Source organism: Solanum lycopersicum, chromosome 8, assembly GCF_036512215.1.
Source record: "Solanum lycopersicum chromosome 8, SLM_r2.1".
Classification (NCBI taxonomy): Eukaryota; Viridiplantae; Streptophyta; class Magnoliopsida; order Solanales; family Solanaceae; genus Solanum; species Solanum lycopersicum.
In genome coordinates, this window is record NC_090807.1 from 66,808,873 (window position 1) to 66,821,727 (window position 12,855).

General features: G+C 36.8%; 2 protein-coding genes across 10 annotated transcripts; one reads left to right on the forward strand and one right to left on the reverse strand.

Moving 5' to 3' along the window:
- The first annotated feature begins 288 nt into the window (after positions 1-288).
- Positions 289-2,783, forward strand: LOC101245481 (probable WRKY transcription factor 56). The gene is made up of 2 exons (XM_004245515.5): positions 289-910; positions 2,320-2,783. Exons 1-2 carry the CDS (start codon positions 393-395, stop codon positions 2,495-2,497), a joined length of 696 nt encoding a protein of 231 aa, XP_004245563.1. The 5' UTR covers positions 289-392; the 3' UTR covers positions 2,498-2,783.
- Positions 2,575-12,755, reverse strand: LOC101258177 (uncharacterized). 9 transcript variants are annotated; one of them, XR_011211333.1, is made up of 10 exons: positions 12,503-12,755; positions 8,873-11,593; positions 8,649-8,752; positions 8,310-8,379; positions 6,531-7,325; positions 5,484-5,694; positions 4,464-4,587; positions 4,050-4,262; positions 3,698-3,868; positions 2,575-3,060 (listed from the first exon to the last, which is right to left on the reverse strand). XR_011211333.1 is itself a non-coding variant. In XM_010327078.4 (10 exons), the coding sequence occupies exons 1-9, from the start codon at positions 12,644-12,646 to the stop codon at positions 3,725-3,727; spliced, it is 4,518 nt and encodes a 1,505-aa protein (XP_010325380.1). In that variant the 5' UTR covers positions 12,647-12,753; the 3' UTR covers positions 2,575-3,060; positions 3,698-3,724. The 9 variants fall into 9 exon arrangements, 4 of the variants coding, with proteins under 4 accessions (XP_010325380.1, XP_010325379.1, XP_004246106.1 ...); XM_010327078.4 differs by having other exon boundaries at positions 5,484-5,686; positions 12,503-12,753; XR_011211332.1 differs by lacking the exon at positions 2,575-3,060 and adding an exon at positions 3,111-3,517.
- Between the last annotated feature and the right edge of the window lie 100 nt (positions 12,756-12,855).

Sequence of the window (12,855 nt, forward strand, 5' to 3'; positions counted from 1 at the left end):
TCACCTCTTAAGTTTCCTGCCTAAACCATGCATTTATGCTTTACACTTAAATTAAGTTAAAAACATACCACAACAATAATTAATAATAATATTATGGTGGTAATAATATGTTTTTTGGGCACGTACGTCTACCATTTCTATTAAGGCAGTTGAACAGATTTTATTAGGTAAAATGTAGTTGGCTTTTATCAAAGGGTACAAGCCAATTAATTTCTCATTATTCTCATTACCCTTAAAAAAAACCATAATATATCTCACAACCTATATATAAAAACTGTCCAACAGCTATCACCTAACTTCATCTATAAATTTCAAACATAATTATTTTTGTAACATTCTTGCAAATCTTGATCAACCCCATCATTTTCTTTTAATTATATCTCATCGATCAAATGCATTATAATAATTCGACACTATTGTCGATGGACGCCGGCGAGGAGCTCCACCTACCACCACCGCCTCCGCCACCACCTCTTCCGCCCCCGACAACGTTACTATCTCCGGCCAATTTCTACATGCAACAACCTAATGATCAATTGGCAATGCAAAATAATTGTAACTCTAGTCAAGTTGGACTTATTTGTGATAATATTGATTGGGCCGGGCTTTTATCTGGCTCTTCTTCGATTAATAACAATAATGAGTCGATAGCAACGACGCCAAATGTATCGATAAATCCTAGAAATATGAATATGAATACGAATATGAATATGATGGAAGGAGGTGAACAACATCAACAACCATTATTACAATTACAAGAACATAATTTTAGAAGAGAAAAAGGGAGGAAGAGGAAATATGTACCACCTAGGGTTGCATTTCATACAAGGAGCACAGAGGATATTCTTGATGATGGATTTAAATGGAGAAAATATGGTCAAAAAGCTGTCAAAAATAGCACACATCCAAGGTAAGTATATATACATTGCTTTTTTCATTTATATAAATGTATATATATTGTATATACAGATACAGTAATCAAGGTCTATCGAAAACAATCTTTCTATCTTTATAAGGTTGTGTGCACATGAACACCTTATTAATACCCCATTTATAGGATTATACTGAATAAGTAATTGTTGCATGTTAGTATAGATATATAGTGGTAATAGATTATCAACGTATTAATATAATTGTGAATAATATTGAACGAAACGAGACATGATTGATACCGACATGGGAATTGAAGAAAGTATGATAATAACCTGATGAATTAGATATCTTAATTCGGGTGAAAATATCAAAGACATAAAATGTGAAAAAGAAAAATAATTTAGATGAAATATTAAAGTCATGAACAATTATAGGTCTCTTTACTTATATCTGAAATATATTTTCTTGCAAAATGCTTGTAAATACGAAGAATATTACTATTATTCTTTAAATATTTTTATTTTTTTCCTCTTGAAAAATGAACCAAGAAGAGCCATATTGAAATATTGAAACTGCTCTTTCCTGTATTTAATTATAAGTTTCTTATGGTGTTTCATTATGTATCATTTTCTAAGGAATTATAAACATTTTAGGATCATTAATAATTTTTAGAATACGTTAGATAATATATTCTTCTTGCATGCATTTATTTTTACTTATTGCATGTCTAATTTATTCTTCTTGCATGCATTTATTTTAACTTATTGCACATACACTAAAACTTGTTGTACGTATACGTAGTATATAAATACTAACTTGTTATTCCTATGATCCAGTATTATTCCATCTTTCAAACATCTAAAATCCTACATTCTTTCATCTTGCATATAGTCGTTTTTCTAAAATTACATTTGAATCATGAGGTATACTATAACAATCGCGTGTATGCAAGTTACAGAAAAAAGACTTGTTTCCAATAATAAAGCATATCAAAATCAATAAGAAAAGAAAATACAGAAATGAAAGAAATCGTATAAAAAATAAGGAGAAGATATCAGTAACAAGAGCAAATAAACAATAAGTAATAATAAAGTAAGAAAATAAATTAAGATAATGAGGGAATACTAATAATTATTTTATCATTTCCTCGTAGTTTACTATATGTAGAACAATTTCTCTATGTGGCCATGTGTGCATATGTTGTTTATTTCGATGAGTATAAAAGCTTAGGTTGTTCACCTTCTCATGAAAATGAGCATATATTAGAAATTATCACAACTTTTGCCAATTATCAGTATTGATCATATGTCATATTTACTAACTTAAAAGCTTAAGATATAATTTATCCTCATACTTTGAATTCAATAGCCTCATTATTATATAATAAAACATTATTTCCCAATATTTCATTTTAGTAAAAATATCGAATTTTTTTTTATGTAACAGGAGTTATTATCGATGTACTCATCACACATGCAATGTGAAAAAACAAATCCAAAGACTTTCAAAGGATACAAGCATTGTGGTGACAACTTATGAAGGCATTCATAATCACCCTTGTGAGAAGCTAATGGAGACCTTAAGTCCAATCCTAAAGCAACTTCAGTTTCTCTCTAGGTTTTAAATAAAATATGTTTCACTCATATTAATTACATATTATCTAAATGTCTCAAAAAGTAACGTAACAGATACTATACTATATGTTGGTGTTAATTATATGATCCAACATATATAAAATTCTGTATAGAAATAAATGTAAATTAAGATATCATACGGTCAAGAAGAAGCTACTAATGTTACCATGTTATGTATGTATATGAACCAAGGAAAAAAATCATGTAAATTTCATATGTTTAATTTAACTATATGTTCCACTTTTTCGAGATACTAATTTATTTATTTTTTTGGAATGGTAGTTTGTCCTTGTTGAATTGTTTTGCATCATTGATACTCTACCTCCGAACATTGACATCATTATTTCATGCCTGGCTAATTCCACGAGTACTTATTACTTTCCACCAATACAGAAATCGATCGACTCTGTCCACCAAAGCACGGACGGACGGATGCAGGAGAAATAACCTATTAGAAGCCTCTCTTCCTCGTGCATGCATTAAAACTTTGTCATGCATCTTAAAATTATGAAGCAACAAAATGGAAGTGTTATTTTGTTCACAAATTTGATACCTGAAGAAATCATAAATAAACAAAGGGAACAAATGAGCTGAGGAACAATATGTTAAAAATATTAATCCTCAGATAATTGAACTAGGTCACTACATTCGTAGATCTGTTTTATTTCGCGTAGATGTGCTCGAAGGTAAGCTCACCGAGCATCAATGAAGATCAAATCAATCGAAATATACAAACTATTGACTCAGAGCTATTGATTTACATTTTTACTAACTGTACTAGTAATTCCACCACATCTTCAAAATCAATTACTTGTACAAGACATGAACCACCCCGCTGCTATGCTGTCAACCACCCCCAAGAAGTGGGTGAAGCACGGGCAAAATTCTCTATGATGAAAATTGGCAATGCATATCATTAGAGGATCTAATTACCATCAGTAAATGGACAAAATGTACCGTGTTCATGCACATATCTGACTGTTCGGGCTGCATGGAACAGAATTTCCTCTCTGCGTAAATGCAGTTCAAAAAGTTTGAAACTGTTCTAGAGATGTTGGTGAAACATCAACTCGAGAACTAGGCATATATGCAGCTCAAGTTAACAACTGATGATAACTGCAGTAAAGATAAACTACCTCTCCCATTGAAAGCCAAAACTACCACTGAAAACTCAAGAGTTGGAACTTTACCTACTCAAAGGAGTTGCAGTTTTAGTGTCATAGTTGGTAAGTGCCCAAATCACGGCCATGCTGTGTGAGCTTTATTTTTTTTTGACCAACCCATTCTAATCTATAAGAAAGATCAATATTATGAAGCAGTTGTTTAAGTCTGTCGCTTTCATTCGATGCATTGGTGTTCTCCTGCATGAAAGATGATCAAGAAATAAGGCAGGATAATCGAGTAAACAAATATATTTTCAGATTTAACTAATTGCACGAGTCATCATTGGAGTCGTAATAATCTACATGTTACAAGCACAACTATGCCTATTCAATATAGAAATTAATGCCTGGTTAGAAGAATTGCATCAGGGTAGCATACCTGTGAATTAGCATCTCCTTCTTTAGAGAATACACTTTCTATTAAGCTTGACCTACTAGCATTAGGCAAGAATCCCTCCCAAGGTGGGACAAAAATTAGTTTCATGCACTGAACAGGAACTAGGTTCCTGTTAAGTTTCTCCCACCACACAGATCCCAACGAGTAGGACCACCATCGTATCATCAACCCAGTCTCAGAAAAAGCAACTAGCCCCTACAAGTAAAACAACATTATATGAAACTTTGTATAGTCAGTGCACACAATCTCTCAAAGAAGGTGGTAAAGGATCATTGTCCCCAATCAAGTGGATAACAAACCCATTCATGCAATAAAACCTGCACAATAACATTGGCAATTTTCCATTGATGAACTTAAAGAGGAAGATCATGTGAAACAGTTTGTCCTGCATGGTACCTCTCCATCCGGCGAAAAGCTAAGAGCGGATATTACAGTAGTCACAGTCATTCCTGAAGCTCCGCCAAGCAAACTGGGAAATCCTGGAGGTCCACTTGCATCTAAGACTTTTATTTTCGTGATGCTGCATTAGAGTTTAAAAAAGAATCAATATTACAAGCATTTAGATGAATAACCAGTGTTCAGGGAAGTGTGAAATGGGAAAAAGCGATAAGGCCCCGCTTCACGCTTTAAGCGATGAAGCACTCACATACTCATTCTAATCTGTGAAGCATAGACGGCTTGCATCGCTTCATCGCTTTAAGGCGATGAAGAGCTCGTTTTCCTGAACACTGTGAATAACAGGTTTCACATTACCTAGGTTATCTCAATCATATAAATCAGGTCCCGCAAACATGGATCCTGATACTTAGAAGTGGACAAGGAAGAGATTTTACTCTTTTTTTTTTTTTTTTTTGGGAAGGGATTTTACTCCAGTTCATGTTAAAACCTTTTTTTTTGTAACAGAGAAATCCCCAATGGTCAGTGGCACCATGGTTCAAAACTCGGTGGCTAATGGGCCCACCACGCCCTACCCTTCCCCATTTAAATACCAGGTTTTTTGTCTGCATCAGAGTTCAAAACCGTGATGTGCCCTAACCCATGCCTCACAAGATTAGTTAGAGAGAAAGCAAGGAAAAGCTTTGAATTGGGATTGAACATAGCAAGCCCTTGAAGTTGAAGTTCTTAAAAGAAAATAGCCACAAGCATTATTTATAAAAGCATTATCGATTAATTACAAAGGTAGTGATATTTTATATAATAAAAAAGGAAGGTCTACAAAGCTATGAAACTAAATAGTATGCTTAATATTGACAACCAAGGAATACTCGAAAGGAAAAAAGAAACATCAATTATTTAGTTTATACCACAAACTGGTACTTTATGAAGTTCAGTGTTCCAGCATGTTTGGTACTAGACTATTACTAAAACAAAGAGGGAAGAAGCTCCTCATATGGCTACGTAGTACTGTTCACTAACCTTTGCATATCATATACCCGAATGCTTGCACTGTTAATCTCTCCAATCGCATCTCCAATAGCTAATCGTGTCACTGGATCATTAAGTGCCACCATAGGAAATATGCGTGCAATTTCCTTCAATGCCGCCATTGAACTTTGCAAGCAAGTTTTTCGCATGGCTAAGTTACCAGGATCTATTGTCTGTAAAATGAAAGCAACCACCTGCAGATCTATCTAGGTGTTAGACATGCTAAATTTGAGAATGCTTCAGCGCTAGAAACACATTTGTCTTGTTATTATATTCACTTATCAACAGAAAAAGGGAACTTCTCAGCTTGTCCAGTTTTGGTTCTACAAATTCAAAGATGGTCATGTAACCTAGAAAGTTTGTGTAGGAGGAAGATTATTCCTCCTGGTTAACACAATCAGCAACACCATAACTGCACCAAGTTACTCAATTGTCGCTGAAAAGTAGAAAACTAAGAAGGGGCGGCAACGTAAAAACAGAGATGGTTGCAAGACAAATAGTGATTGTGAAGCAACAACTGAGGATGCAAACAACAGTCTTTCTTTCACTAGTTACTAATATCTTTTGGCAATCATAAAGCAAATAAACAAGGTCCTATTCATGCTGTGCTCTAATTTTAAGATTTTCCCCTCTTCATTTTTTTACCTTGTGTTCAGCATGAGCTAGTGCCAATGTCAGTGTTTCAGGTTGGAGGCTGGGGAATGGTGGTCAACAAGACAGTCTGCAAGACAATGTCAACTCTTTTCAGTTTCTTATTAGCTATGGGGGCATCAGGTTCTGACTGCCACTTCAAAAGCTAGAAACACCAATTATTGTATTTCTCCAATATCCAACAACTGTTGGGGCTTATCAAGTATCATAAGCTAACTATGAAAGACAGTGTGCATCAATTGGAAACAAGGGGGTGCAGTAGAAAAACAGATATATAACATAAAAGCAAAGGGAAAGCACCACACTATAAGATGGTACAGCAGTAACAAGTAACATCAAGTTAGTACTTTATCTCAATTTAGCAAATAAAGTAGTATCTTAACAAACCTTATCAAGATACTGAACTAAGTTTCTTGGAGAACCGCGTGCAACCCTAACTATAGTCATGAGGGATACTACATGAACAGGCGAATCAGAGGCAGTTGACCAGATCTGGCGTTCTATGACATTCAGAAAGCCCAATACATCGGCCATTGCTAAACTTGGGAGAAGAACTCCAACCAAAGTATCACGAATTCTAACAGATGTAGACGAATTCTTAGTAGGTGTATTAGCGGATGCACCAGTGACACACTCAATTTGGAAGAATATGTCTCCAATCAGGCGGGGTATTTCGGAATCAATGCATGCCTTCCATGTGCTTTCCATGCCTTCAGCCAGGATTTCTGCGGCAGTGGAACTGTATTTCTCATTCATCGCCATAACCAACTTCACCAATGGATTAACAGCCAAGCCAAAAAGATTTGGTTTCACAAGGCTGGGATACCAAACAGCCAAGGCAGCAGCAACAATGATATGAGATGTCATTGCATCTTGGCTCATGCCCCCAACACAAGAAATCCAATCTTGCATTTCAAATGATTCTAGCCATGATCTGATCTCAGATTCTTCATCCTCAGAGTTCCCTTCAGTGACAATTTGTCTGTCATTCCTCAAGCAGTTGGTGGGTGCTTCTGTTGGGACTGTATCATAGCATCCACTTGGTGATACTCCATTCTCATTGTCTCTTGGATTATCCCGGCGTAATGGAGGTGGAATGGCTCGTGAAGCAGCACAATGAAATAAGGAGCGTGCTGCCATCTTAACATGCTCAGCCTCATCTTGCCAAAAGCTCACCAGAAGCTTCAAAACAGAGATTTCAAACCATTAAGAAATAGTTTTGCCGAAATCGTTTCTTTAGACACTAAACATCCCAAAGAACCAATGCATCCAACTGTTGCCACACGTAGAAACAAGAACACCGCCAGTAAGCTTTACCTTATAAAAAGAAACAGAGAAAAGAATGCCACCCTTGTAGCACGAGTTTGGTGACATGTACTTGACATGTTCCCAGACTAATAAACCAAGGGACGAAAGCGATCACCTCACTCAGTCATGTAATCCAGGTAAGGAACCTTTGTTTTATTTTTTCCTTTTGCGTTTTTGGTGGGGGCCGACTGCAAGAGTTTTGGAGGGTTTAGCACTAGTATGCAATATCACATCTGAGTCATAAAACCTACTCACAGCACTGATTTATTGATGAATGGTATCATAGCATATGTAAGAGTACTTACATTGCGAAGGAGGAGTTGCGTACAACCAGAAAAAATATTTTTTATCAGTCCTCAGACTTGAATTAAGAACCTTAATTACGAAACCAAAGCAGAGTCAAGCTTTCCTATATTTTTGCTTTCTATTACTGGGGGAAAATTTAAAAGAACTTAACTCAGGCAGACCTTCAGATGGATTTCATTGACACTGATGATGGGCTGCTCACAGAATGAACAATAATTGTAATGAGTATAGAAATGAGCTGTCCAGAAGGTAGCATTTTAAAAAAAGGAGTCTGAAGGTGTCTGTCTCTCTTGCTTCTGATGGAAGGGGACCAGCTATCTGGATTACTGGTTAGATAATGGCAAAGTAGTTACGCAAATACAAGACTGAACATCAAGGTAATTATTTATGTTCCTTCACATGGTCCTTAAGAAGGAAAAAAGAATCTTTACTATATTTTGATTGTAAAAAAAACTGATTATAGCCACATCCAAAATAGAGTTCGCAAGAATTTTAACCCTCCGCCCCCACCCCCAAAAAAGGAAAGAAAGATCTATTCAGATGATTTGTTACCTGAAGCAGGGGAGGCTTTATATCAGAAACTTTCTCGGCAAAGCTCCGCATGTAAAATGCTGACAAAGAACTGGAAAAGACAAATATAACTATGACAGTATTGTTATAAGAGTTCGGTGGCACGGGCTTTTACAATGAAATGCCAGATGACACTACATCTATGTAATGCAGAAAAAGACAGTGGGTTGAGTTGACACAATGTTTCTCTAAAAGATATTGCTCAAACCCGACTGGTAACAAGAAATAGTAAGAAAAGCTGCAGGCGTGAGTGTCTTTTACATTCCATGATTGAAGTCATGACATATAGCATCCAGAAAGAATGCCATAACAATCTCATACCTGCTGGCTGCCTGAAAGGAATGTGACAAGCTAATCATATGTTGGGCAAGGGACACCATCGTAAGAGATCTCATTGCACAGTACTCTGATGATGATTTCCAAAGCTGTATTCAATTTTTATTTCTTAGAGGCGAAAAAGTGAAGAGAAGTGTTTTCTACTTTCATTTGGGAAAGGGGGGAGTGAAATTGGTGTCAATCTAAATCTAGCAAAACACTCTAAGTACCTCCAGAGTTGAAGTGTCATCAGGAAATGTCAGAGTCAACGACCCCCGATCCCCCAAGAGACCAGAAGCTACAAGAAGATTCTGTGGTCTTTTTAGCTTCATTTCAGTCACTAGCATTTCATCAAGTTCAGCGTCCACATTCCATATGTGCAAAATAGACAAACTGAATTGAAGTAGGCATTTTTCAAGCAAGAACATCCATTCAGAGTCTCTTGCAGTTTCAATGGAGGCAGCACCAGATTTATCATTTATGCTCTGATCATTGGAAGTAGGGATGCCAGTTTCCTGATCCCTGAATATAGTCTTCTTAATGGGAGACTCAACCCTTAATTCTTTCACTTGGTTTTTGTTCAGATCAGAACTCTCTGTTTTATAGTTCTCATCTATTTGACAAAGAGACATCAAAGACGTGAGATCAAAAGATAGAGCAGCAACTCCTGGAAAAGGACAAGAACCTTTAACAGGCTGATTTCTGATTTGAAAGGAAGGCAATGCAGATCTATTAGATCCTGTAGTACTTCCAGACACGCTTGTACTAACAGATATATTTGATGAAGAAGTTCCCTTTCCCACAGTTTGTGACTGAGGTGGTGGAGACCTGGTTTCATCAGTAGCAGGACAAAGCAATGAAGAGGCCGAAGTATTTCCAGTATTCATACTGCCACCAGGGAGTCCTCTGTCAATTCCTGTGCAGAAATGGTCAAACATTGAGACAGCAGCAGCTCCACGAAGGACCCGTTCACGAGCACCTGATTTTACGTCCCAAATGTACAAAACATCTGCATCAGTTGTTCCTGTTTGGTTTAGGCATAGACATGCTATGTAGCCTCTTCTACTATCCCACACAACTTTTGCAGGATAATATGGGTGGCCAGGGAACATTCGCTCTACACGCATGCTATCAAGTGAAGAAAGGGCAACAGATGAGTCTTCCCCAACAGAGAGGAAGCAATTACTCCACGGGTATTCTGCTTGAGATGGTGGAAGAATTATTTGGCGAACTGGAGCAACATGTTGGTGCATTACAACCATGGGATTGCTGGAGTCAAGATCCCACACACGAATAGTACAGTCCATACTTCCAGAGATTAGGACATAACCATTGCTACCTCCTTGGCATCTAAGCACTCGCTGTGCAGCCAAACACAGCACAGCTCCTGTATGCCCCAAGAGATAATGTTGAGTGGCATGTGCTTTTGACTCGGGATATGAATTTTGACCATGAAAATCTAATCCTTCAAAGGACATATCAAATCGAACAACTTTTATATCGCCGTTATAGAACCCATATACAATAGCCAACGGCACATACTCTTCAGAAATAACCATTGAAGAAGACACTAGCTCTTTTCTTTCATAAGTTTCATTATTGTGGATATTTGAAACCCTTTCATCAATAGCTATGGAACAAGTAGCAGCATCTTGCGAGGAAGTTAATTCGTCCTTCCCACCTGCTGTGTCTATTTCAACAACCTGTCTAGGAATTTCATTTTCAGGAGCATTTTGGTTATGAGACCAATCATCAAATATTCTACTTTCACCAGAAAATTTGCATTCTTGACAATTTATCTCATTTTTGTCATGCCTCTTAGGCAGTACCCAACATGTCAGACGAGGTTTCCAAATCAATAATTCATTGATAGGAAAAGAATTTGATTCAACACGGAAAAGACAGTTGTTCACTTGCACGAAAGAGATGGATAAGCTCATGTTAGACTCCTGAGAAATGACTGGGATAGCAGCAAAAGGTTCATATTTGAAGATATTACTTGAGTAAGATATCCTGTATACTATGGCCGCTCCTTTACCATTCCATACAACAAATTTTTCAATGAAGGTGGCATCTGAATCTTCAGAATAAAGCAGATTGTTATCATCTCCAACAAACATGCCACCAATGGCATGTGACTTTCCTTCAATAGGGAGCAGATCATCTGAGAAATATATCTCTCCCACAGAACTTCCATCCTCTAATAGACTAAATATGCAGCATGTACCATATACAAAAGCTAAAACTGGCCCACGATTTGCAAAGGCCACCAGAAGTCCCCTGTCTTTTGACCCATTTACCCAATCCATTTTGCCTGCATCAGACAACTTAGTCTTGGAGGTCATGTTCTCTGTGCTTGAATCACACTCCTTTAATATTGGTATACATTGTGATTTACCAAAAGAATCAACCATCATCACTGACTCGGTCAACACATCTCCAAAGGACGAAATTACAGCCACAGATTTCAAAGGCCCAATTGATAAGCTCCCATGAAAAACTGTTTGGACGATAGCAAGTGTATATGTATCAACAATAACAACTGTACACTTCACCGGTTTTGCATGTTGTGAGTCTCTATCTGCAAATGTTTCACCCTTCTCAGCAGTGCTAGGCGAGTGGTGATCGGATAAATGAACATGGTCAAAGGAACAACAAGCTATACAAACATATCTACGATTTTCGGGAAATGGTCGAATCAAGTATGGCGTCCCTACCCAGGGAGGCATTTTCCTTCTACGTCTGCATTGTCCACTAGCTCTGCTCCAAATGCACAACACACCATCAGTGCATGCACTTAATAATGCACCACAGTCAGATGAGTTAGAAGTTGATACCACATTATTTGAATCATCTAATTTCCCATCTCCCAAAACTGTAGTAGGAACACATATCCCAAGATCCGCTATTGGAGCAACATGACCACAAAGCATGGCAACAGGTGTGATCTCCTGAGCCAGAAAAAAGGGAGAGTTTATAAACTCAAACCTTAACAAATTCCACAACTAAGAAAAGATCCAATGTTACTTTACCGTACGTTGTTCAGAAAAAGAAAAAATATCCCATTTCATGCAAATTATTACAATGATTTACTTCCTCCATCCAAATTCGCTCATCTCTTTTCACTTATAAGCTCAATTAGACACAGATCACTTCATTTTTCTTTTTAATAATTAAGATACCATTAGTTGCAATAAACATACTGTATCCAACAATGTCCAAAAAAAATTGGGCAAAATTGAAAGTTATCTTGGTTTATCTCAGGGACACAAACTGCTAAACTCAACTTGAGATAGAAGTATACTCTTTTCACTTGTGAGCTAAATCAAACCCCAACTAATTCATTTTGTTATAAATACGTAAAAGTATTGGAGAAGTACTATAAATTGAGAAGTTCATTAAAAATATGTTAAAATCAGAAAGCTAAGTCGAATTTAGATAAATTCATTTTGTAATCAAACATATGAGGAGATACAGTATACGCTATGGGTTTAACAGAACCCAATAGCTTTGACTCAAGACTAGTAATAAACTCCGGAACCAAGTAATTCAATGGGTCAATAGACTCAGTAGCATCCCAAACACTACATCTGAGAAATCAAATAATGGAAGTTGCATTGTTCTGAAAGAATATTAAGAATCTCTTCTTTAAACTTACGGAAGCAAAATGACACAAATAAAGTTGACATAGAAGTGATAACTAACAACAATTGTAGCGTAGAGAAAGCCACAAAATACTGCCATGTGATTTCAGTCAGTAAAGCGCAAGGAGATCGCGATTAGCTAACAACATTAATTGAACTGAAACTATTTCAACATTGCTAGATTTCAGCCATTTAAAGGAGGAGAAAGTGATTTACCGATGAGGAGATATTCCACCAGATGATGGAGCCATCGGAACCGCCGGTGTAGAGAGTCGGAGGATTGTTTAGTGCGGCGACGGCGGTGACTTTGTGAACCGGCGGTGAACCTGACCATATACAGGCTATGGATTTACACTTCATCGACTATACGGAACGGATCAAGCCTATAATTTCCTAATGAAGTTGGGAAAATTGGGATTATTTTGGGGTAGAAGGTGAAGTCTTTAAATTAAAATGTTATATTTAGATAGTATTTAGTAACTCTATATTATTATATTATACCATACTAGAAAATACAAAAGTCGTAGTAAACACTATTCATTCAACAATGAATAAAGAGAAAAGGGTTA